The sequence below is a fragment of the Leptidea sinapis genome, chromosome 26 (assembly GCF_905404315.1).
Source record: "Leptidea sinapis chromosome 26, ilLepSina1.1, whole genome shotgun sequence".
NCBI classification, from domain to species: domain Eukaryota; kingdom Metazoa; phylum Arthropoda; class Insecta; order Lepidoptera; family Pieridae; genus Leptidea; species Leptidea sinapis.
In genome coordinates this window covers 957,815-985,239 of record NC_066290.1, presented here as the reverse complement: position 1 = coordinate 985,239, position 27,425 = coordinate 957,815, and the positions used below count along the sequence as shown (strand labels likewise).

The 27,425-nt window shown below is 36.4% G+C and overlaps 2 protein-coding genes across 4 annotated transcripts in view; one reads left to right on the top strand and one right to left on the bottom strand.

The window, feature by feature from the left end:
- Positions 1-1,550: 1,550 nt before the first annotated feature.
- On the top strand, positions 1,551-21,029 carry LOC126972304 (protein Star). Its single transcript, XM_050818961.1, has 6 exons — positions 1,551-1,943; positions 4,004-4,241; positions 6,682-6,872; positions 7,632-7,814; positions 12,171-12,353; positions 17,965-21,029. Exons 1-6 carry the CDS (start codon positions 1,932-1,934, stop codon positions 18,106-18,108), a joined length of 951 nt encoding a protein of 316 aa, XP_050674918.1. The 5' UTR covers positions 1,551-1,931; the 3' UTR covers positions 18,109-21,029.
- Positions 21,030-22,316: 1,287 nt separating this feature from the next.
- Positions 22,317-27,425, bottom strand: part of LOC126972282 (clathrin interactor 1) — a 36,685-nt gene continuing 31,576 nt past the window's right edge. The window contains exons 11-12 of one of the 3 annotated variants that reach the window (XM_050818926.1): positions 26,466-26,683; positions 22,317-26,387 (exon numbers count right to left, since the gene is read on the bottom strand). In XM_050818926.1, the coding sequence (XP_050674883.1) occupies positions 26,280-26,387; positions 26,466-26,683 (326 nt within the window). In that variant the 3' untranslated portion in view covers positions 22,317-26,279. The other 2 variants (XM_050818924.1, XM_050818925.1) reach the window with 2 other exon arrangements.

Sequence of the window (27,425 nt, the reverse complement as noted above, 5' to 3'; positions counted from 1 at the left end):
CTGAGAGGCAGTTTTATACATAACAAAGTAGGTACGCGGAGACCTGTGGCAGAGGCTGACGAGTGACTGACTGTCTTGCACAGGTAGGTACGTTCAAATGGTTGCCTTAGCCAGTAGCCAGTAGCTCGTGGCCGCCTGGTGCGTGGAGACCTGTGGCAGAGGCTGACGAGTGACTGACTGTCTTGCACAGGTAGGTACGTTCTAATGGTTGCCTTAGCCAGTAGCCAGTAGCTCTTGGCCGCCTGGTGCGCGGAGACCTGTGGCAGAGGCTGACGAGTGACTGACTGTCTTGCACAGGTAGGTACGTTCTAATGGTTGCCTTAGCCATTAGCCAGTAGCTCGTGGCCGCCTGGTGCACGGAGACCTGTGGCAGAGGCTGACAAGTGACTGACTGTCTTGCACAGGTAGATACGTTCTAATGGTTGCCTTAGCCAGTAGCCAGTAGCTCGTGGCCGCCTGGTGCACGGAGACCTGTGGCAGAGGCTGACGAGTGACTGACTGTCTTGCACAGGTAGGTACGTTCTAATGGTTGCCTTAGCCAGTAGCCAGTAGCTCGTGGCCGCCTGGTGTGCGGAGACCTGTGGCAGAGGCTGACGTGTGACTGACTGTCTTGCACAGGTAGGTACGTTCTAATGGTTGCCTTAGCCAGTAGCCAGTAGCTCGTGGCCGCCTGGTGCGCGGAGACCTGTGGCAGAGGCTGACAAGTGACTGACTGTCTTGCACAGGTAGGTACGTTCTAATGGTTGCCTTAGCCAGTAGCCAGTAGCTCGTGGCCGCCTGGTGCGCGGAGACCTGTGGTGGAGGCTGACGAGTGACTGGCTGTCTTGCACAGGTACGTTAAATGATACATTTTGTAGTTTTTCCATGATTTTTCACCCCAAAAATATGCCTTTAGTATATATTATGGATTATTAATTTCAGATGAATAACCGCATGATTCTGCCGCTACAGGAACGCGAACACGAAATTCTTAAAACCATAAGCTCTGATTGGACTGGGTCTGCTGGAGACGAAACAATGAAGAGTTGAGAGGCCTTAGTTGAGATTTCTTATTGTATATAAGAATTTGGTTACGAGATACATACGAGATACACTATTTATGTTGCAGAAAACGTTTTTTTACTATCATGTCCATTCTATAGCCACCGTTAGAAATATCCAAGATCTTCCGCCTAATATTGGACGAAGAAACCAAAAAGAAATGAATGTTCAGTGTTCACCAAAGAGTAAAATAAATAATTATCACGACGATAGCCTCGCGAAGCTCTCTAAAGAAAAAAGTGAGTCACTCGATTGTACGAAACGTGCATTTATTGATAGATTGACAGATGACTTCTATAATCTTGTAAAAAACGGAGTTAGCCGAAATGAACTACCTACGTTTTAAGCAACTGTTCGCTTTCAAACTTAGCCGGACTATACTTTGTCACCAATCGCCTTGTAATTAGTAATTACTACTATTTCAAACTTAAGTTAGAACATAATATTATGTCAAATCTTACTGCAAGTTTCATACAGAACTAAATTTCTGCGTACTTACTATTATAAATAGTAAATACGCAGTCCCGCCTCTCATTACGTAGCCTTTACTCCTCTTTGCCCACCGATACTATAATACGGAAATGTTCACACTTCACACAGCATACGCCATACTTCACAGTTCACAAGTTTAAAATGTACAGACTGAGACATCTGGTGATTTTTTTTTATTAGAAGACATAAAATGTTAAAATGAGAACTATTTGTAAAGTTAAAAAAATCGTAGCTGTGAACACCTGCGTTTAGTGTTGAAACCTTACAAGTTACGATTGAAACGTTCACTATGTGCTGTTATTAATCATAGTTGCAGTGATTTGAGATTTTGATTGTCGTGCTTTTTATTGCAAACATCAAGATTCTTTGTCACAAACCCTGTAAAGAAGGATACTGAAATGGTTCAAAAGGTGAATATATATGTTTTTAAACAGATATGTCGAACAAAATGAGTAATGTTTTAAACAGTGTCATAGCCATAACTCTCATTAGTCATAAACAAATTGACCAAGTAGGTAGCTACTATAAACAAAACTTCATTGATGTCTGATGGCATCTCAGTTCACTTTTTTTGGTTCAAGTTTATGATAAATTTAAAGTGTGATTTTCAAAAACTTAAATATGGTATATAATACATTTCCTAATAAGTACCACATGATTCTTTCATCTGTTACATTAATTGGTTTTACTAAATTTATAGTACTTATGTGTTTACAAATTATTTGGTCACACTTATAATTTAATTTTGTATATTCTGAGCAAGAACTATGTAGCTTGTATTTGTATTGTCAGTATCATGAGTACAATGTTACTATTATTATGTTATTTATTTATAAACAAAAGTACTCTTTTTTTATATTTTAACTAACATGACTATAGAAATGATGTAAATATAATCTTGCTGTTTAGCATAGGCATAGTATGTTCTCCAGCCATTTTAACCTTGCCTCTATTCTAATTTAATTTATTTAGTTTTCCTCCATCTAGATATGATTTTATCTATTATCTTCTCTAGAACACCACACTATTACATCATTGGCCCACTTCTTTTCACTTTGTATTAGTTGACCATCCCTTTTCCACTTAAGTTACTTGTTAAGTTTAATGTGTACCTAAATCTGCTGTAATTTTTTTTCTATTATACTGTAATATTATTGAATAAATATTGCACATCAATATATACATATTTAGTACTATGCTTTGTCATAACAAAACTTCAATCAATCCTATAGTGTGGACATATAAAATGATGAAACCCATTGCATTGGAAGTAAGTTGATTGGAAGCATTTAGAAATATGCACTGTGAGCTGAGTAAGTCGATCAACATCACAACAACCTCAGTCGACTGCTAGTCTAATTTTCATTTTTAAATAATTTAAGATAGTAGGAAGTGCTATATATGCATATATTCATATATCATTAGATGTTTAGAGAGCCCCAAACTCAAAGGCTTTCATTTTCTTTTATCTGCACAAATAATGTATGAGTTCCAATTGAAACTGTCTTAAGTCATATCTCTAGCAAAAGTTTAGTGTATGTTAGTTTTTCTAGCATGTTTGCATTAGAGAAATTGATTTTGTGTTTTAGATACATACATACATAGTTATGCAGTTCTGTCAAAAGAAAAGAAAATCACATAAGTATTTGGGAATAAGAATAGTTAAAAGTACTAATTTTTTTTTTTTAATATTCATTGTTTATTGTAGAAGAAATTTATTTTTGATGTTATGGCCCTCAATTTTTCTCTTGTCTTAATATTTTTTTTCTTATTTAATAATGTTTTAATATTAATTTGCTAAAATATAATATGTAATGCTCTGTTTACATCCGTTTCGTTACTTGATCTCGATTTGCACCTATAATTATTGGGGTGTCACCTAATTATAGATATATCTGTGTGAGTGGAGCAATAAATAAATAAATAATGTAGTGTAAAGGCAAAGGAAATTTGTAATCAAAGTAAATGATTTAAAAATAAAAGTATATTTCTGAATGATTTATAACATTATGTAGTATATAAATGATAAGGATTAATATTATATTTGTGTAAGCAGTAATATTAAAATGGATAAAGTATGTTATCTATACTAATATTATAAAGCTGCAGTGTTTGTTTGAACGTGCTAATCTCTGGTACTACTGGTCCGATTTGAATGATTCTTTCAGTGTTGGGTAGTCCATTACTGAAGGCTATAGGCTATGTGTTTTTTTTTCAAAATTAGGGATCCGTAGTAAAATTGCTATTTTGTAACACAAGGTGTAAAATCGAAAACCTATTTTTGCGTGCGCTGCAAAAACTATTGACAATAGAACAAAATGATGTACAGGCTCTAATATAGGCAATATTTTATTACTTATAAAACTATCGCGTGAATTATACTTTATATGGCAAAACAACGTTTGCCGGGTCAGCTAGTCATATATAAAATAATACTGGCAGAGTTAGTTATCTAATTATCCTTTTGTAGAAAATCCAAGAAACTCCACTACCTGAAGCTCCACAGCCAGAAGTACCAGAACAGAAAGATGTCCCAAAGATTGCAGTCAATGTGCCGGTACCTCCAGCACCAAGCTCTAGGTTCAGCATTCCGTCACTGACAAAGACCCCACCAAATGAGCTATACCGGAAACTGTTGCCAGCCATATTATTTGTGCTAACATTTGTTACAGTAATGACTATGTTGCTGATTTACATGGACACAGTTGGTAAGTAAACCATTTCAAACTTTTTAATTTGTCTCAGCATTTTCTAGAAAATGTACGTAATGGGTTGTACGGATAATCTATTGTATAAATTTTAGACTACAATACAATGTGGTTTTGAATACTGTGAGTTTAAATTTTAAATAATTAATTTATTAATTAACATAAAATAACTGCAGCAAGTTGCTTTTACCTTGTAAATTTGTAATTATTACTTGTCCAATGAATATGTTGGTTTTCATTGATTTCCTTTGTTTTATTTTTTCTCAAATGTATTAAGAAATATCGTTGCAATGCACAAGCAGAATTGTCATTTCCTCTTGACCCTATTGTGGACTCACGCATCTTATGGCTACAATTTTTACACTTATCTATACTTATAATAAATCTGTAGAGATCAAATTTCTGTACAAAGAAAACAAATTATCAAAAGCGAGTCAGGGGGATGTTGGAAGAGAAATAGAACAAGTCCCGTTTTTTTTGGAATTTCTTATTTCTCTGTCTGTTTGTACGGGCTAATCTCTGAAACTATTGGACCGATTTAATTGAAATTTCGCATGATGATACCTTACATCCCCGGTCAACGTCTTAGATACTTTTCATCCCGGCAAATTAATGAGTTCCCGTGGGACAATTATTAACCTCTACTTACTAAAATAGCGTAGTACACAACAACTTATGCATCTAATTTAATAAATTTTGGCATATTGATACCTTATATTGCCGGTCAACATCTTAGATACTTCTCATCCTGGAAAATTAAAGAGTTCCCATGGCAAAGTCGAAAACGAAACGACGACGAAATTTCAATTCACGCGTCCCAATATAAGGCGATAAGAATGACTTATCCGGTATATTGGGACAGCTTCAGATTATTGACAGTAGAAGGTAGTAATATATCACTATCTGTAGATAGTGTATTGGGAACGGCCGTAAATGGAAGCACTTTTATAGAATCAGATTTCATGCCCATAAATGACTTTCTGGGCTAGATTTGTATGATGCGTTGATATTATAAATATTTGACGACCCATATAGCCGAATGGTTGATGACCCTGACTACTTAAGCAAGAGGTCCCGGGTTCGAATCCCGGTAGATGCAATCATTTATATGATGAATATGGATGTATGTTTCCGAGTAATGGATGTTTATATGTATGTTTAAGTAAGTATAATCTTAAAATATATAAATTACGTGACAGGTTATTTGTCCGCGATGGACTCCTAAACTAATGAACGGATTTAAATGGGGATTACTTCATGGAGTGCAGTTAGGTCCAACTTGAGAGATAGGATACTTTTTATTTCGATTTGGGAGTCCTAATTATTTTTATTTCAAATATTTGTTTTGTATGGACATATTTTCTGTGAGAGAATTTATTGAAGCACGGTTTGACAGTTCTGCTGTGAAATAATTTCATTATAACAACATGGACCATATGTTACGACATAATTTTTGATGTAATGAAAAATTATTGACAAATACATAAAAAACAGTATTTTATTTATTAATAGTGGACCCAACAGACGTTGTCCTGTACACACGTCTTAAATTTGCAAAATCTGTCCAGCCGTTAAGAGGAGTTCTTATTTATATGGACGGAGAGAATTATATTATATGGACGGAATTGAGAATCTAAACCAATCTCAAATTCACTGAAACAAACAAAAAAATCATCAAAATCGGTCCAGCCGTTTAGGAGGTAGTTTAATTGTGAATCTAAACCATTCTCGAATCCACCTGAAGACACACACCAATCTCAAATTCACTGGAACACACAAAAATATCATCAAAATCGGTCCAGCCGTTTAGGAGGTAGTTCAATTGTGAATCTAAACCATCCTCGAATCCCCTTGAACTCACACAAAAAATTTCATCCAAATCGGTCCAGCCGTCTAGGAGTACTCCAGTGACATACACACTCACAGAAGAATTATATATATAAAGATATACAGTACAATGTCTGTCGGGTCAGCTAGTATCATATATGTGACAACTATAATGTTGACATGAGGAACAAACATTAACTTGTTAAGCCTACTACTTGGCTAAGCTAAGTTAGTAAGTCTGTTTTTGGGTGATGTTTATATATACTTTTACAAAATGATCCCATAAAATGTACAAAACGAATGTGTTACGAAATTTAAGAGAATTGTTAAAAATTATGGTGTGGTTATTTTAACATAAATCATTTTCTTAATAATACCACAAACTGGGGATAGGGCAAATACCCTCAGGCTATTCAATTATAAATGTTTATTGAATGATATAACACATTGTATATAACATGAAAAAAAAGCCTGCAGAACCCTTGCGCCTACTCTTTTTGGCAGATCTGAGGCATACATTTCCGAAATGGGTAGTTGTTTTCGAAGTTCAATAAGTGATTTGAAATCCTACTTTGAATAAAAATATTTGAACCTGAATGTTTATATTGAACAGCATTAGGCGCTCAGCAGTTCAGACTGAACATGTCTCGCGACTATGACCTCGCCAACATCCCGGCCGAGTCAGCGACGCTGGTGGCCTACGTGCGACACCTCCACATGGCTCCCCGACCACCCAAGAACCCTCCTCCCGAGCCCAAGATAACTGACCGGGTGGAGGTCCTCGACAGATTATATGGAGAGCTTGTGAGCAATACCAAATACTTTTAATACTTTATATATTTCATGATTTACTATTTTAAGATGTGTAAGGTTTAAGAAAGACCATCAAGCATAAAAAATACGTTCATATATTCCCGAAGGTGTTCCAGTCGTAACAAGTTTATTGTTGTAATAATTTTTATATAGAAGATAGAAGGACAAATGAGCCTGTGGGATTCCTTGTGGTAGGTGTTGGCAGAAAAAAAATACTCTTGTTATTATTATGTTTTGTTATTGGAGAAGGGGCACAATAGGTTTAACAGAGTACTGTAATTATCTGGGTTCACATAAATTGTTTATGGTTAACTACTTTTTCATTTTTGGAACCATTGTTTAAAGCATTTGTCCAGTCCTTAGACGTTTTCCACAAACTTTTTAAAGAATTATTGGCAAGCACGGATTGACATACCAATCAACTGTCATGGTTTTCAAGTGTTACTGTAGTGTAATGTCCTGATGAACCGTAAGATAAAGCAACCATTTTCTTACCACTTTCTTTTCTTTACACAGCTATACTATGAAGAACAAAAGCCAAATCAATTTTAGCAGCATGGCGTCATAATATTATACCATCTACGACATATTACTCTGAAAGTAACAGAAATATACACGAATCTTGCTACTTTAATATCAGATAACGATCTTTTTAATTGCATGTTGTTAATAAATTAAGATGAGTTGTACTAAGTATCTTTTGTTCTGAATTCTGGATTCCATGTGTGATGTTTTTCAATGATTTTTCAGTATAATGAAACATTTGTGGAGTTCTTGCCAAGTGGAGGGCGAGATCCCACGATGCTGTATCTGGAGAGGGTTCGTGGCTGGCGAGGCGTGGCGGTTCGGGCGGCGCCCCGGGACTTCCTAGCCCTGCGGGGGGCTGCTAGTGCACTCCATGCTTGTCTCAGCCCCACCCCCCATCCGAGAGAGGTACAGGTTACTCTAAGGTGTGACAGATCATTTCTGAAAAACTAACGATAAGTGCTGTAGAGGGCTAGCTGCTTTTATAAATTTCTACAAGCCATCCCTGCCCGGGAGCGATGGTTTGACTAAAGATATATCTCCCAGTTGGTGTAACAGTTTTCATATTGGTCTAAATTCAACATTGTCGTATTATCTCTTGCGTAGTATCACAATACTGGAAACAACCGATTCTATGGTCATTCGGTTCGAAGAAATCCAAGTTATCAATATTACGAGGCAATACTTCAAGGCGCAGGTCTTGCTGCATATGGAGCAATAATTCTATAAAAAAGCTCTAACTTCAAATTACTAATCAAAAGGCCGGTTGTTAAATATATTTCACAAAGATTTACTTGCATACTAACAATTACATTGTTACCTACATTAAACATGTAATAGAAAAGAAGAAAAACATATTAAACTAACATCAATTCACTAACTTTTCTTTTATATAAACTAGTACTTAATGAGAGTATGTCAATATTACTACATTTTTATTATAGACGTCACCAGAGCATCGAAAAAATGTTATTTAGAATCTTATAAAGAAATAAAGAGTCTAGAAACGTCTACATTGCAGGGAACAAAATCAATCTAATCAGTAAAATAGTGCCAGTATGATAGTCCAGAGACTTTAGAAATTTATTTGAATTTTCTCTATTCAATTGGCCCATTCATACTCACGCCGAGAACACCCGAGAAGCGTGAGTGTGAGGAGTTTCTCGCTGTCTCGTTCTGCCGCTCGCCTGTTCTCCGATGGTTATCGGTATTTTTGGCCGCTTCAAAAGGTTATCTCGGGCAAGAAAATAGAAGACTATCACACTCACGTTTTGTCTCAGTGCCGATTAGTGAGCTGCAGAGAGTAGACGATAGTCCATATCGTATTATTTGTTTTAAAAAAATTGTTTTCTTTTCAAAATGTCGAATTACGAACTTGAGTTGAAATTTATCGAATACTTTCAATCCGAGCCTATTTTGTGAGATGCTAAACATCGGAACTACAAAGATAAAAGTTTAAACTACGATGCGTGGAACAGACTTAGAGAATTATTTATTTTGAGTTACAACGTTCACAAAGTTATAATACGCAAGTCCACACAGAGCCAAACCTACTGCAGTTTAAATATCATCTCTAATGTCGTCCATACCGGATGTGAAACAGATCACGAGTGAGAAAAATGAGAGTGTGGATAAATTGCAAATTCTCGCGAGAAGTCTCGGCCAAACTTCTCGCCGTGAGTCTGGATGGAGTATAAGGGTATTGTGTGCTTCAGATCCAATTGGTATTGGTAAGGGGCTCCTGTTTCCACAATTATAGTCGGAAATGTAATTCGAGATGAAAACTGTAAACAATGGCGTTGCCAACTAAAAATAATAACCTTTTCCATCGTGCGTGTTGAAATATACTAAAATATCATTTTAAAATTATAAGTGTAGTATATATATAATAAATATATAAATAAATATTGCACAACGTTTTCTCTTTGTAATATAACATAGTATACATCCAAAAATAAAAATGTAAATTTATTGTGCAAACTTTGCTTTGACACTGGCAATATGATAGAAGCTCTAAACATTTGGCTCGTCTACATAAGAAAAACGTAAATAATGTTGCAAAAAATCTTGGCCATAGTAACAGGTTTGACTGGTCGCCATATAACAATAAAGTTCATTCGGTTTCTGACGTTCGTCGTGATTGATTGTGCTCTTCTTGCTTTCCTGTTGTAGTTGTTAGGTTTTTGTTTGTTGTTTAGTTTTCTTTATTTTGTTTAAATTTGGTTTTATTTCGTTGTTGTCATAACAAACCGAATCATGAATTCTGATCCAGGTGCGTTGACCAAACAGGACATGCTGCCATCGCCGAAAAAGTGACAACGCACTCCTATTTCTGTGTCTGAAAAGGTTATATTAAAATTGGCCTTAACATCAGTATTGGTCTCTAGGTGATTGCGCAAAGAAGACCGCAGATATATCAGAGACGTGTTTCTGCAGTCACAGAGAGCAAAAGTATTAACTGAAAAAAACCACTGAAGATTTAAAACACCTCATAAAACCGGCTCTAAAAAGAATATTCCAGACAAAGTTGAAGAATTGAAAATGAAGCTGTAAACTCCGATCCTGATCTGCCTGATTTTGCCTGAAAAATCCTAAACATGCCTTAGCTGCAACCGAATAAGGAAGGCGTCTTATAATATCTCATATAGGCAGCGAGGACGGTTTTGGAGATGTTCGAATCGAAAAAAATATCACTGAAAACTCGCTCATTATTAGAAGTGGTTAAAGCTACACAAAACTAAAAACCAATTCGGTAATAGTTTAAATGTCCCTTACCACGCCTGAAGTATAACATCGAACCCCACAACTGCCCGACGGAAAGCGCAATTTATTGAATGGCTCATATCCAGAAATATAAATTATTAAAAAAAGAGAAAAATCAAATTATCATACTTTTGCTGTGGACAAGTTGACTGCGGAAAATATAATTTATAATAAGAGTAACCAGTTCCGATTCGTTGTTATCAAGTTCTTTAGACCCCGAATCAACAAGCGAATATTATATATATATATATATATGGAAATTATTTATTTTATGTTTGGTAACCATAACCAAATAAAGACATTTGTAAATAATTTATTTTATATATCTATGTTATTAGTGTCCTGAATCAAATTAGTTTATAATTAAACTACCTAGAAAAATGTTGATAATCTCTGAATTGTCATATTGAGAGTGACATTTCTTTGTTTACATTTTTGATATCGAATTACATTTTCGACTATAGACCGCTAAGTTGGGTCCATTTTGCGTGCAGTATTGGCCAGTCATTCCAAACAACCCAGCTCCTTCCAGAAGTTCAGAACACTCCTGGGGTGTTCGCAGACTTCCTAGAGCGACCTTGTATTTACTAAGGTTTGTGCCCTTTGTTTGGCCACCCTAGCACATTCCAGGATTAAATGAGTGACCGTTTCATCCTCGGATAGACAACCCCTGCACCTATACTCTCCGTTACGCCGATTGTAAATAGGTGCTTGTTCAGTAACCCGTTAGGGTGCGGACCATGTCATGTCTATTTAGGCTAATAAGTCGACGAGTCACTTTGGGCGATAGTGCAGGAATCGCTTCTTTCGACTGTCTACGGAAATATTTGTCCATCGGGTTTTTGTGTAGTTTGTTGGTGAGAGAGCGTATCCATGACCGCATTTGGCTGAAGGGCAGCGGCGGCCAGCCACTTGGGTCTCTGACCCCCGCCTTGCAAGTTCATCCGCTGCATCATTCGCCAACGAATCGCTGTGTCCCTCGATCCATTGCAGAGTTACACAGTTGTTAGAGCCAGCTCGTTCTAAGGATTGGTGATACTCGTATATCAGCGCTGAGTTACAGGTATAGCTCCTGAGTATGCAGTCAGTACTGCCATACTATCGGAGAGAATTCGGATATTATATTTATGTACTTTCCTTCTTAGTATCGCGTATATTCAGTTCCTATGAGAAGATGCCAGCTCCAGTTCCGGCTACCATTTTGGAACCGTCTGTGTAAATTTTCAGTTCATTTACTTTTTTAGTCCTGACTGGTCTGCTCCCTCTTCAAACAGTTGAATACGGCAATTCTTTTGTAAGATGTGTGTTTTGGGTATTCTATCACAGACAAAAACACCATAACACTGCTAACGTAAGCAAAATACAAATTTGCCCTTATAACTACCCGCTTGACCACAGCATATTTGAAAAGTATAGGGTTATTTTTTCAACTAAAGATTATCATATGGCACTTGTCAGTGTTAAGTAAAAGTTGATTTAAAGCACACAAGTAGTTCACAACAAAATCCAGATCTGTCTGAGTAGAGATCTACTATATATGATATAGATAAACAATCTTCTTCTGGTTTCATAATTTTCAATATTTTTATATCATCAGCGTATGAAAGGTGATTTGAATTTTTCGAAACAAGTTAATTTATAGAGTGAATAGAAAAGGACCAGGATGCGAACCCTGTGGAATGCCCGATGGTATTTTTTGAAACCTAGATCTAAACCCCTCTAATGCTATTGCTGGGCTACGATTACTTATGTAAGATTCTGGCCATCTCAGCAAACTCCGATGTATACGTATAGATAGCTTTGTAATCAAGGTTGTATCACTTATCTTATCAAATGCTTTGGAAAAGTCGGCATACACGGAGTCTACCTGCTATCCATCATTAAGGGAATTTAATATGATGCCTGTTTAAATATCATAGTGAATTATGATGAAGACTGTTTCGAAGATTTGTTTGAAGACATTTTGTGTGTCATAGACTTATAAAGAGTATTGATGTGCAGGTGAGCTACCAGGAAGAAGAAGAAGGCGAGGGCGGCGTGTCGTTCAGGTCGCGCGTGCTGTGCCTGCCGCTGCACACCGTGCTGCTGGCGGCCGACGCCACTCGCGCCGCCTACACGCTGCTGGCGGCAGGGCCCGCGCCCGCCGCGCTGTCGCACCTGCCCTTCACCAGCACCAGGCTGCAGGTACAGTGAGTGACGCTACTGCCGAAGGTGGCGTCTCAATCTGATTTTGTTGAAGTGAAAACTACTTCTAGAGCACCACACACACATTTTTTCATAGGTTACCCATAGGTGGTCTGATCCGTCCAGTTCTGAGATGAAATACTCGATCGGGTGAATTTGGGACCGCCGAGTGTACCCGAGCGAGAAAGATACAGACAGCTGCTGTTGGCTGCTGAAGAATACCATTAGCTAAACTTTAAAATAACTCATATCCTTCCTGGTATTTGTCAGCTCTTATAAAATCAATAAAAGAAAAATATAAATATTACTGTAACTTTAAAACCTATGGTAACCTCTCAGATCAAGCAACATATAGATTACTCCATGAAAGAGTTAAGAACCCTGAATCTAATTAGTGTTATCAAGAGTATATTATACATATTTAAATTTCCATCGAAAATAATTCTTGGTATTTCTGGTCCTTTATTAAATCACAAAGCGACAATTCAGGTTTCCTCTCCATCTGACTCCATCAACATCATAACATTTTTACTACTGGAGAGGCCATCTTTAATGCCTTCTCAGCATATTTTCATTCAAATGTTTCTTGTTATGCTTCCCAATCGCTTTTACACTTTATTGATAGCTTCACTGACACTGACACTGGATGTAACATATATTCTATTGAGATATTGCCTGACAAAATAACGTCATTGATTAGTTGAAGTCAGACCCTAGAAAATCGGCTGGACCTGATATTATACTAGAACTATATTAGTACCCATAGCTCTACTCTTTCAAAAATAACTTATCGAATGTTCTTTCCCTAATATATGGAAATAAGTATTTATTACTCCTATATACATTAAAAGGTGTCAAAATCCTAGGTTAGCCATTATAGCCCAATTTCTAAACTTCGTACATATATGTCGCGATAAGAATCTCAATAAACCCTTTGCAACATGGCTTTGTTAAAGGAATGTCAACAGATTTTAATTTGCGGTGCGGTACGTGGTCGCGTGGTGGTGGCCTTACTGCCCCAACGGCCATTTGTCCGCCGAGCTATGTGCCTTGCCCACTGCCACTTCAGTGTCATCAGTCATTTCATTCAGTTTCAATCATTTGGGCTATGTCGATGACTTTGGTTCTCCTACGGATCTCCTCATTTCTGATTCGATCTCGCAGGGAAACTCCGAGCATAGCCCCCTCCATTGCCCGTTGAGTAACAGTGAGCTTCCTTATAACGCCCATAGCGACCACGTCTGTATTCCGTATGTCATCACTGGCAACACACATTGGTTAAAAACCTTCGTCTTCAGACACTGTGGTATTTTTTTTTTGAGGAGAAGATTTTACGGAGCTTCCCGAACGCTGCCCATCCAAGTTGGATTCGACGAGTGATCTCTTCCGAAATTGGACCTGCCCAACTGGATTATTTGTCCATGGAAGACGTACTAGTCAACAATTTCGAAAGTACAGTTCCCAACTGTTACGGGAGTAGGTGTGACATGGGCATTAGACATGATCTTCGTCTTGTCCATGGTCATTTTGAGACCTACTCATTGGGAAGCTGTATTGAGGCCATCGAGCATATGGCTTAAGTCTTCGCTTAAGCTTTCTCATAGTCCACGAACGCCAACCATAGTGGCTGGTTATACTCCTCCGTCTTCTGTATAACCTGCCGCAGCGTATGTATGTATGTGGTCTATGGTACTAAAGCCTTTTCGGAATCCGGCTTATTCGGGAGGCTGGAAGTCGTCTAACCTGCGCACGAGACCATTTGTGATAACCCTAACAGCTTATATACATGGCTCAGAAGTGTGGTGGCTGGATGATCTTGTTACCGGGAGGTCTGTTTGATGTGTTTTTTGTTATTATTATTTTCTTTAAAGTTATTATATATTTTATTTTATGAAATGCTCACATAAAGCCTCTATTTATTTACGGTATGTGTGGATTGATGCATCTACTATACTCAATGACTCTTGAGTTTATAAGTATTAATTTTCTTTTTTTGACTTGTGTAAGGCTTTCAGTTTTTGACATTTAAGTATTTTTGTTGCGTCACTGCATATATTGTTATTGAAATGATTTGTAAAACAATTAAAATGTAAATCTTGACTTAAAAGAGTGGCAATGAGTTTCTTGCTACTTCTTCTCATTAGCTCAACCCTTTACGAAGTAGCGGTAAATTCAATAAGAAACAATATTTTTATTTTTTTTATTTTTTTATCATAAGTGTCATTTCCGTGACCTACATGAATAAAGTGTTTTTGAATTTGAAGTGATATGGACCTATAGTTCTTCAAAGACCTTTTATCACCCTTTTTGAAGAAATGAAATTTTATTTGCAAGAAACATTGTACATAAGATGTTAACATAATATTATTGATAATCCAATATGTTTCGTCAATTGACATGCAAGAACAGCGCCACTATACTTCTGTGCCATGCTTGCGGCGTTTTGCCCTCGAGGATGAAAGAATTGAAAAGTTTCTGGAGAACCTTCACAGAAGTACCACCAGCTCTCAGAAGCTCCGCTGTAATTCCATCATCACCCGGCGCCTTGTTGTTTTTAAGCCATTACTTTAGGGCCATACTAATCTCGTGTACGTAGCCTGTAGGCTGACATCTGGGATATCTTCGGTATAGTGTTGGGTTAGTTTGGCTCTTGTGACTGTTCGTAGAACTTCTCGACCTCCCTCAAAAGTTCGGGCTTAGACGAAACGACCCTGCCGTCGCCGGTCTTTAGCCTAGTCAGTTGGCTCTGCCCAATAGACAAATCTCGTGCGAATACTTTGGAGCCTTTGTTACGCTCTATGGCCGCCTTCGCAAAATCTGTGTTATGGCAGCGTATATCGCGAGTCAATGACTTGGAGATTTGTCTATATAGCTGCCTATACTGGGATGCATCGTCCGGTGACTGAAAGGCCATTTGGCGTCTTACATCATCATTTGAGGGTAGAATCTGAGATTTTTCCGGTTCTTTTTTAACGGCTGGCCTTAAAGAACTTAGACTCTGCCGTTTGAACAGCTGCCACGAACCTGTTATTAAAGTCGTCCACGACAACGCATTCACCGAGGCATTCGAAGCGGTTTTGCAATTCACCAGTCGAAACCGCTCTAGTTTTCGATTGATATTCAATGTGCCTCTTACTATGCGGTTATCACTCCCAGTTATCACTGAGTTTATCACAGAGACATCATTGAATATAGTCTTTTGATCGACACGATGAAGTTTATCTCAGTTTTAGTGACACCATCGGGGCTGATCCAAGTCCATTTGCGTTGTTCTAGCTTCATGAAGGAGTTCATCATATAGATATCCTCCTTCTACATGAAACCAGCCAGCATCTGGCCTCGGGCGTTCCGATTTCCAGAACCAAATTTGGCCACACTCAACTCATCGCCGTTACGTTTGCCCAGATTTGCGTTAAAGTCTCGAATGACAACGTTGAAGTGGGTCTTAGGAGTGTAAATGGCTGTTGAGATGTCCTCATACATGGCCTCTACCTCCTCGTCTAAGTGTGTCGAAGTCGGAGCGTAAACCTGAATGAACTTCAGCGAATACCGTTGAGTAATTCTGAGTATTAGGTACGCTACCCTATTCGACACGCTCCCCACCTCAGTTAAGTTGCTGACGAGAGACTTGTGCACGAGGAACCCGACACCACCCTGTGAGAGTTAGTCGCCCTCCCGGAAGTACAGCTGGTGTCCGTAATTTAGGATTATCGAGTCCTCACCCTATCTTCGGACCTCAGATAACCCCATGACATTAGTCTGCTTAAAACTTCCTCCAGTTCCTCCAACTTCTCGTCGGTCCGCAGTGTATTGACATTATTTGTTGCCAGTGCCAATGGCCTTCGTCTGTGGTAGCGATTCCGAACACAGGAATTCTTAGCACCCCCTGCCAAGTCGCTTATGTGGCTGCTACCGTGGCCACCACGAGCGGGGCCGCTGGAGACTGGGGGCCGGGGCCTCTCAGTGTATTTTTTTATATTTTGGGTGTTTTCTGCCGTAATCACCACGCTTAGCAGGCGGGTTGGCGATCGCAGTGGGAGTTGGTGGTTCTCGGAAGGATGCTGCTGTCCATCCTCCGTTTTTAATCCCTTAGTCGCCTCTTACGCCAACCACGCGCAAATAAATAAACAACACAACAAACACGTATAAAGTAAACACGTAGTACGTAGTTATTATTAATATTTAGATGCGTAGCCTATATTATCAATGACAGCTCTGCAACGATATGGCATCGATTCAAGCAATGTCAGACATTTTTCTATTGGGATTGTGTCACTAGACTTCGACAAACACCTCATACCGTTCGTTTTGACTGGAGTTTCGTTTGTTTGAGACTTCTTTCCTTTTAAACGACATACCACAGATTTTCAATAGGGTTTAACGGTCCAGTCTGAGACGGAAATACGCTGTTCCCTAATAAAACATTTGACACTGTTGGCTGTGTGTTTAGGGTCGTTGCCATGTTGAAAGATCCAGGTTACAGGCAAATGGTCGTCAGAGTGGGGAATCGTTGTGTCCTCTGCTATGTTATTTTTAATGAAATTGATACATTGTACCTTCAATCCATCCACTTCCACATCCGGATAAACATAATACTTTGATATTGCCGTCACCGTGCTTGACTATGCTCCATGTGTATTTGTAATTGAAAGCATGGTTTATTAGAATTTACCATGTTTATTTTTGTTTCATCTGAGAATAACACTTTCTTTCATTCTCGTACTGTCGCATTAAAATATTTTTTCGCGAATAATAAACGCTTATTTATGTGTTGTTTGTTAAGAACCTTTAGAGAAACCCCCGGAAACACGAGACAGTCCCAGTTTACACGAGACGTTTCTAGGGTCATTCGGCGAAAAAACTTAGTTTTTAATTAGGTTGGAGCTTTTAAATGGGTCTTAGCAACGATTAGCATATTAGCATTAAAATCTTTATTACAGAACATTTCAAATGGTCGGCTATTCTCCTGTACGTCCACTTTTTGATCAAAATACAAATAAACAATTAAATGTCTAGGTGAGGCGTCATAACTTATTTTTGCCCATTTTAAACGAAACTTATTGTTGGTCTTTAATCATATTATATCCTACTAGCTGACCCGACGGTCGTTGTTCTGTTGATAATAAAAAAAAACCCTTGCGGGTGAATCTAGTAAAATCCGTTCTTAGCTGACTCGGTGAAAGGAATATTCCTACCAAATTTCAAGTCACTACGCTTTATGGTTTAAGAGATATCGTGATGAGTCCATATATATGTGGAAATCTCATATATACTTATACTCAAAGTTGTAGGTACAACTTTTAATTTCAAAAATGGAACGAACCATTGGTGCTTTTCTAATATGTTTCAAATACGACGTCCAAGCAGTCAGTAACATAAAATAGACATAAAGTTCTAAGCTATATTCTTGCACGATTATTAATTATTGGATTTACAGATTTTTCAGGAATATTGCACGTCGATTTATCCTTCCACGATTCATATGAAGTGATTCTAATTAAATATTCACCACTGTTTAAATAAAAATTGATTGCGATTGCCAATCATGTTCTGAATTGTGCGGTTTTTAGGATGTTTTTTATTATATTTAATTGTTATTATTGTACTCCAGGTGATCGAGGTCCGGTCGTCCGACATGGCCGCAAGGAACAAGACCAGTGATATTCTGCTCGCTAACAACTATACCGTGGTCGCCAACTTCCACGACAGCGTCATGTTCGCTCTCACCGACTCCCTGACCCGCGCTCGCGTGTAGCGGCCGATCTCTGTATTATAATAATTTTATCCTCAGGTTGTTCTATTAGTGATTGATACGATTTGCCTCACCACCGGATTTATATACATTTTTTTACTTGCCACAGCGGAATAGTTGAACAAACGTAACAAGATTTATGAATAGTCTAGGTATCAGACTGTTCACTTAGGGGTGAAGTTAATAACGTTAAGAGCGCGTAAACACAGACTATTAATAAGTCAATACGTAACAGAATAATCACTCCATTATCAAAATCAAGTACTTACGATTAATAAACCTACTCCTTCCCACTGTCAGCTAACAAGCCTCACAGCCGCTCGACTTAGCGTCTCTTGTACAGCTATCTGTATGTTCACTTTTATAGGTTTGTTAGGGTGTTTTATTTAATTCACGTATGTGTTATGTCACGGTGCTTTTAATTGGGTACTTCGCAGGAGACAAGCTACTCGTGAATACGAACAACTTTTTGTATGGGACCAACTTTCCTACTCCAAACAAAGAAACAGCTATTTCATACATGTTGGTCGTGTACGAATCGACATTTTGTATGACACTGCTGTTTTTTTCGACTAGTAAAGTTGAAAATCGTCATGTATTAATAATCTGTAAGAAATTATAATTCGGAAAAGTATGTTTTTTAATTGCTTACATGATTCATGATGCGTTGTAAAATGATTTTCAAATATTTTATTAAATTCAAAGAACCTAAATCATCTGGACGTTGTTTTGTTAGATGTTAATTATAGATCTCGAATGTTTCTACTCAGGTTGGTTTTCTTTTTAATTTATGTTTTAGTACATTTTGGCGTAACTGCTTCCAAATAGTTTGGCCAACCGTGCGACGCATAAGTACCTCAATGTGTCGCCACCTTACATAATATATTATCTGAATTACCTAAATGTCTAAATGAATGATCAAATATAAATCGCATAACCGCTATTCATTTAGAATACTTAAGTTATACTTATACTTAAGTACACTTGAATCTCATAATCTATTTAATTATTGAATATGACATACATTTGTAACTTTTACTATCGAGATAAATAGATCATGTATTTTTGCTAATTATTTAGATCTACCCACATTTTATATATTTCAAATTAAATAAACCACTAGGTACCATACACTAGGTATAAATTAAATAAACTATACATGACGTTAAAATCGGCGCAAGATTGTAAGTTGTAACCAAGTATTTGTATTGTAGGCTTAGTTCTGATGTTAGGTGACCACTTAACTAATTAAGAATCGCAACGTCGAAATTCGTCCACAAGTGGATTAATAGTTATCGAAATATATTATTTTAAATTAACCAGTGGGAGGCTCCATTACACACGATTCCGGCTAGATTATGGGTACCACTACGGCGCCTATTTCTGTCATGAAGCAGTAATATGTGAGCATTATTGTGTTTCTAGTGAAATTTCTGGACAAATGAGGTTTAATATCTTATGTCTCAAGGCGCGATTGTAGTGTCACTCAGAGTTTTTGGGTTTTTCAAGAATCCTGAGGGGCACTGCATTGAAATGGGCAGGGTGTATCAATTACTAATCACATGAACGTCCTGCTCGTCTCGTCTCTTACTATCATAATAAAAATTTAAAATCTTTAATTCTCGTAAGGCAACGAACCACCATTCATGAAGGCGGTGTGTAGACATGATTAGGGGATATCCTCGCAGAGGTGATCACGTTCTGTGTGTTCCATATGTGTCCGTTAATGTCTGCTAATAGTTTTGCATATACATCTAAAACAAGTCATTGTGGGCGAAATTCGATGTGTTTAGTATGAACCTACATACATACATACACACACGTGCCTTGAATACATTGTGTTATATACTTGACATTGTACCCTGCGGGGCACATTGTCATCTAAGATTATTATAATAGTTTGGATTTAAATATTATTTAGAACGAAACAATATTAAAACAGAAAAGTGTGGGAAACTGATTGTAAATCTTGAGAACACAGAACGCCTCATAAAGTAACATTTACATGAACCAAGTTGTTTTTAATCTATTCAGAGTAACTCTATATCTGTAACGGAATATGTTGAAATTTATTGAATTTCGTTTTGTGATTGATTGATATTATATTATTGCGTTTAGAATTCTGTATTACGAATAAGATTATTTAATTAATAATGAGTAGTATTCAGTTTGAAAAAAAAATTCATTGATTATTATTTATTGAATGTATCTTGGCAGATAATGAAATGATATTTATTGATTGGATCCATTATTTTTCGTGGATGTTTTTTTATTATTTTAATGATAATTTGATTTTAATTCAGTAATAAACTTTCTTTGCTTTTATTGATTTAGTAAGATACAATATTTAAAATTCGATTTGTGCATTTAATTTAAGAATTAACATACTAAGTGGAATTAGTTTTATTATAATTACATTGTTTGGAATCTTTTCAAATTATTTTAACAATTTTCTAAAGTATCTAACATTGATGCATTCGGAAGACTGAATATTAAATATTTGAATGATTTAAATTTTCATTTTGTTTGTAAACAATATATTTTCAGTATTAGTTGCTTTAAGGGTCTAATTTTAACATTTTACAAATACTTAGGTATGTGTGAGATTTATATTTTGTCACTGTTGAGGTTGCCTTTTCTGAAGAACTCAAGAAATCAAGATGGCAGCCGCGATAACTCTTCTATATTTTTTTATTGCGATTTAAGATTAGTATTTTAAGTACTTATACATAAGTTTCTGTGTATTTTTATATGTTTGTCCAAAAACTGAAATTCCAATTCGGTCAAAATATGAAATCAATTAATAATGATTTTGATTGAAAATACAGTTGTAAGATATAATGAATGATTCGCTGTTTCATTGTTTTTATTTAATGTAATTCTATTAGCGCTCAATGTTCACGATTAAAGCGGCTTTAAACACATGTTTGTTTATTTTATTGTTCTGCCTCCAATCAGTAGTGTGTAATCATTGTGTCTGAGGGGTGCCACAGCCACTAAACTACTACGCAGTTGCCAGCAGTATTTTTGGTTATTTAAGAATCCAAAGCGGCCCCACATTGTGTCATATTACTGCAATGTGATTGTTACCGTTATGTTACGACTTCAGTCTTCACTTGAGTCGACAGACAGGACAGAATATTGTGATTGGTATATGTATACTTATAGTACTTACTGAACATAATATTTATATAGACAGATCTTAATGAAAACCGTTCAATATTTGTTTAAGTAGGTGCAAATGTAGCTCTACTTTTTAATGTTCGTTTGAATGTGAATTTAAAATAATTGAATTGTAGGTAACTAACCTGAAAACCCTCAGATGAATAAAATCAACAACAAGTCAACCAATAACTGGTTAGCACAGGAATGGCCTCTTCTGGAATTACATAAAACTATATCTATAGTCTTTTGAATTTCGAAATTGGTGTTTCGAAACCTAAAATAATATGATTTAAGCGGATTTTTTGCGTAGAAAATACATTTTAAAATTGCGCTTTACAGCGTCAAATTATAAACCATTAACCCCTTATTTGTACTTATTAAATAATAGTTATATAAATATATATAGTTCTTTGAATTACAAAATTAAATGTTTGCTTAGGTGTTTTCGTAAAAATAACGAGTTATGAACGCACCTCCATTGATGTTTGATTTGACAGGAGCACAAAGTATATTTTTTTTTATTTGTTCTTGCGAACAGGCTATCTAGCCCGGGCCCTTACGTCTTTAGTATCTTCATTTTCGGTATTTATTTCCAGTATTTTGTTTTACAAAAAAGTCCAATAAAGTATTCTCATCTCATCTTTCATCAATAAAACTTTCCTTTTCTGTATGTTTTCACTATTTTTTAAAAGTTATTAACAACACGATTCACTTTCCTCTAAGGAAGTAGCAACTTTTTACGAATCGCTCACTTTGACACATAAGCTATCCAGTTTAGGTTGAAATATTAGTTCATGGTACGAATGAATGAACGAACTAAAACGGTTTCCGATTCGATTTGACGTCAACCTAAATTAGATAGCTCTAATCACGTCGTGGTACGAAATAGCAAAGCAGTTCATTTTACGTTGTCAATTGAATCGCAATAACTCATAAGAGTTCATGGTAAGTCCGCAGGACCCAAAATTGACCCTTTACAAACCATACCATAACCACAGGTGTTGTGGTGATGAAGTTTGATGAGCAGCTACAAAATAAAACTTCAATTAATTAAATTATATTTATTACTGATACATAGTTCACCATCAACATCGGCCGGAGGTCTCGTGACACCGCCTCTATGTACACACTTTTAATATGTTGTAACATCACTTACAGTCGGTACGTACATAGATACAAGTCAACTTAACTAATATTTGTGCGAAAACAAACGCAAATAAACTATCAATATAACAACTACAATATAATTCAAAGTAATAATTATTGCTTTCGCAGTGGTGTTGGAAGAACGTTGGATCTGTATGTACAGACTACGAGGTGGTCCGCTTATGATAAGAGCCGGCACAGACGGACCGACAAACACATAATATACGACCACTACTCCTTCAGTCCGTCCGTCCGGGTTCACCCTTGGCAAACAAATAATAATTTATAATTCTTAAACTGTAGATACCACTCATAAATAAATAATAATATGTTATGAAGCTGTGTGCAAGTGAAATATTATTTAAGTGTTACACTTAAGTTAAAGAAAGCAGTCAAGATGCGACTGGTAATATCTCCCGCGACGATGAGTCTGAATGGAAGTTTTAATGATAATCTTAATAATTTGAATTATTATGAATAGTTTTATGGATAACAAGTGTTTATAAAACACCCATTAAAAGTAAATGTCTTACTCCTTCGAGACAACCTTACAGATCATTTGCGGAATAAAAACCATGTGCGTTACCTCGGTGTTAAAATAGACGCTTCAGCAGCCTACATCCACTAACTAGAAAAAAATAATACATCTCATAAAGGTGGTGGAATTTTAATACTTTTCACCTCCATTCGACTGTCTAAAACTATAGAGGAGGAGTCGTAGGAGTGCTGACAAGTGGTGAGGTGGTCGTGCCGGCTAATGACAGTATCTGTATGTTCTATTGGTCCCGAATAGACCACTGATTTCTAAGTTAACAAACAAAAGTGTATATTTTCTAAACAATAAAGCGGCTGCTATAACTAAAAGAACGTTTTAAGAAGTACAACAACCTTTAACATCGTGACATCTCTCGACAGCTGCCAGCTCCACAACACTGGTCTGAGCGAGCCGTATCTCACGTGCCGGAGGTTCTCGGTAATATCAATGAAAATGTATTCTGCAGTAAACTGTGAAAACGTTAACTTCAGTAGAAAAAATTGCCGTGTGTAAACTGAGAAAATTAGTCCAAATAAAATAATTATTAGTTTCTTTACATAAATCCAATACAAATTATCTTTTTTATCGGAAAATTAGGGATGAGGGTCGAGCAAAATCTCACCACATCTCGCCAAGGGAGGGGCGGCGAAATGTTTCAATCGCCGCGTGTAATGGTTGGGTCTTCACGCTTCAATAAAAGGTTTCTCTTTCGACAATTTCCCCTTTAATGCCAATTATCTATCTCATTTCTTAGTAAATATTTCAAATACTACACATAAACGGGATTTTGCCATGTCCGCCATTTCAACCTCCGCCCCGTCTGAACATGTTTGTTCAATTTCGTATAATTTTTATTGTTGAGCAATTTTTGCTTCGTGTGACATTGTTTAGCTGTCGTTTGTACAATTGGCTAATAATATACGTTTTATGTATATAAATTTCAGTTGGTTCAATTGGCACTCTTTTTGTCGTGGATCATTAATTACAATCATATTAAAGAAAAACTATACAATAACTAACGCTTATAGCATCAAACTACTGCACGCGATCGAATTTATATACAAAGTAAAATGGCTAATTTTATGTATATAAAAATGATTAAAAAGTTGGATCAAATCACATTCAAAATATAAAACACAACAAACTATCAAATGAATGTCGTGAACATTACGGGGCAGGTTGTGATGGAGCGACAACCATTGTAGCGCTACTTTAACAATTAATAAATTCATTTTATTTTTAGCAATAACAGAAACAGTGGCTGTCAATATTGATTATCGCGCCCCTCCCGCTTGTAATGTGGTGACCAACTTCTAACACTTGGTTCATATTGTGAGTTGTAGAAGATTGTCTTTAGTAAACGCTTGTTCGTCACGTGAGAACCGGCCAATACAGTCCAAGGGACGAGTACAAAAATATTCTATCGCTACGTACACATCGAATCAACAATATATTACAACTACAGATACACATCGCCCGTTAACATTGTAACATGTGATTACACTTTAGTGTCGGATGATTCACAAATAAATCACAAAAATGTGTCAAATTATATGCAATCATTATTTAACGATACAGACAACTAACAATTTATTGACAAAAATAAATAACAAGAATCAGCGACAAAACTGATTTCTTATTGAAAATGAAAATCGCTGAAATGTATTCGTTGGACCTACGAATTTAAATATAGCAACAGGGTCTCTACCTTAATACAATAACCCTCCAAATGATATTGAATACAAATATTATTAATTAACCATAAATATAAATTTGAACAAGAAAAAAGTATCAATATAACATACTCATTGATGAATTACTATATTATCGTTTACAGTCGCTGTCAATGCAGCTTGTAAATATGTTCAGTGTAATATATATAACAGTACACACATATACAAATACATTTATATGCCTCATCAATTGTGAACGTTTAAAATTTCTATCAATCACATAAAATATATTATACATATTGGAATATTTATGTTTCAAATAAAATCATGATTGTTAGTAAAACAATAATACCTTTATAATTTAGTCTGCTTCGGACCAATGACCCAGACCAAGGGCCCGGATAATGTTCATCTAGCCCATTTGTATAACATTTACAGGAATGTTTTTAAAATGCAAGTTTTATATTGGAATATAAAATAGTAATACATAAGTACAATACCAATTAAGGACCTTACTTCAATACAATACGGTATACAATGCAACTATTTTCAAGAGAAGTTATCACGGGACTTCACCCTTGCATTTATATATATATATATATATATATATAGTGAGATTTACCTATTTAATAATTTCAACTTGATAAGTAATTTATTATTAGTGAAAAATTAATAGTACTAAGAATAATATTAATTAAACACAGTAATTTAATTACATTACACTATCAAACAGCTCGGGTCTGTGTTGAATGGCTTTTTATGAGCTTCCTTTAAAAATAGTTGAATTCCTACCACTATAATATATAATATAACAAGTTATCGTATGAATGCTTGTTGTGTTCGTAAAGCTATATACAGCAGCTATTTACACACTGTACAACAAATGAGATATGGCTTAGTTGAATATGCAATATATAATATATGTATTATGTACAATAACTTAATTCAAAATGGCGTGATGTTTTAAAACAATGTAATAATTTATAAATAAAAATAACTACCTGTAGCTTAGAATTCTCAATTTGAATAGGTTTTCATTTGACACCAAGATTAAATTTAATTTAAGAACTTAAGCGTAAGTTTCCAATCGATTAATTTAAAAGTATATTTTTTGTAGATTTAAGCATATTATATTCCGATAGTTGGAAGTCAAAAAATATATTGCCATTTTGAGTGTCAAACAAGCATTCATAAGAATTTAAGTTAACATATTAATATCATCTGATATACATTTGATATGCACCCAGTACGCGAATTATTTAATATCAAAATGTATAAAATCTTAAACAATTATCAATATACGATTATTTAGCACAATGAAGATGTTCCGAACACAAATAAGTTTCACAGTCGCCGAGCTCGTCTAAGCTGTAATTTAATTATGTCAACTGCATATTGTTTACTATTCAAATCAAACAATATCGACTCTACTCCTAAAATAAATACTTTTCAAGTATTCGTAATTCACTAATTGATAATATTTGAGCTAGAATTAAATTTACAAACAGATGATATTTCTGCCAGGCTTCGACACAAATTTAAAATATTTTTCTCGCTAACGGGATAAAGTAGTTCATAGTATATACATACGTAATATGAAACTTATTCAGGATCAGTACATTAATAACGTTCAGTTCTGGATGCAACAGTCAGTATCATTGGAAGAAGTTGTCGTTGAGTTGCGTCCTGCCCGCCACGTTGTTGTTGAGAGCGGTCGCCGGCGGCGCCCGCGAGCCGGCCATGGCCATGTTGAGGTGGGCCAGGTTCATGACGTTGGGTGTGTTCATGTTGAGGTGGGCCAGGTTCATGACGTTGGGTGTGTTCATGTTGAGGTGCGCCAGGTTCATGACGTTGGGTGTGTTCATGTTGAGGTGCGCCGGGCTGCCGGGGCCCGACTTGAGCTGGTTGATGGAGGGGGCGGGCTGAGCGCGCGGCGAGCGGGGCGCCAGCAGGTTGTCCACGTCGATGTTGAGCGAGCCGCGGGACGAGGCCCACGTGGCGCCCAGCGGGGCCGCGGCCGACACTGGCTGCAGCAAGCTCACCCGCGTCGGCTGTAAGCCTGCAGGCGTAACAATAGTACCATCAACATGACCATCATTGACATATTTCCTACATGTTTAACAGGGACCAACATTTTATAACGGCAATTAGGCAATGCCTACCTAAATAAGAACCTAAATTAATATACACCACTAGTGTTAAAGTATGACGGTTCCACAAAAACTAAAGTCCGTTATTCTATAACCAAATTTCTATTCAACACCCACCCGGTTACTTTTAGATTACGCTAAATATCCAATAAAAATCTTTGCTAAAAGGTCTAAAAGACTGCATATTTCAACCCCATTGCGTTGCATACAAATTATTTAGAAAAAATACGCGTGAAATTTATAGTACCACAGAAAAAGTTAGACAATTAGAATAAGTAATCTTCCAAAAACATGATGGAAAAATACAAAAGACCTTTGAAGCCATTCGACTAATAATGTAAAATACATACCTGACGTTATAGCACCTGAAATAGCAATAATACTTAAATAATGCATAGATAAGGGTATATTCCCTGAACACATAAAATACAGCACACCTATGCCTTTGTTTAAATCGGGCACTTCTTTTGACCCTGCTAATTTCAGGCCTATTTCAGTGCTGCCTGTTTTTAGTAAAAATTTTGAAAAACTTTAGCTTCAACAGCTACAAATGCATTTTTGTAAATTAATGAACAAAATCAATTTGGTTTCACTAGAGGCTTATCAACAATTAATGCGGGTACTAGACTCATTGAGCACATCTTTGATGAC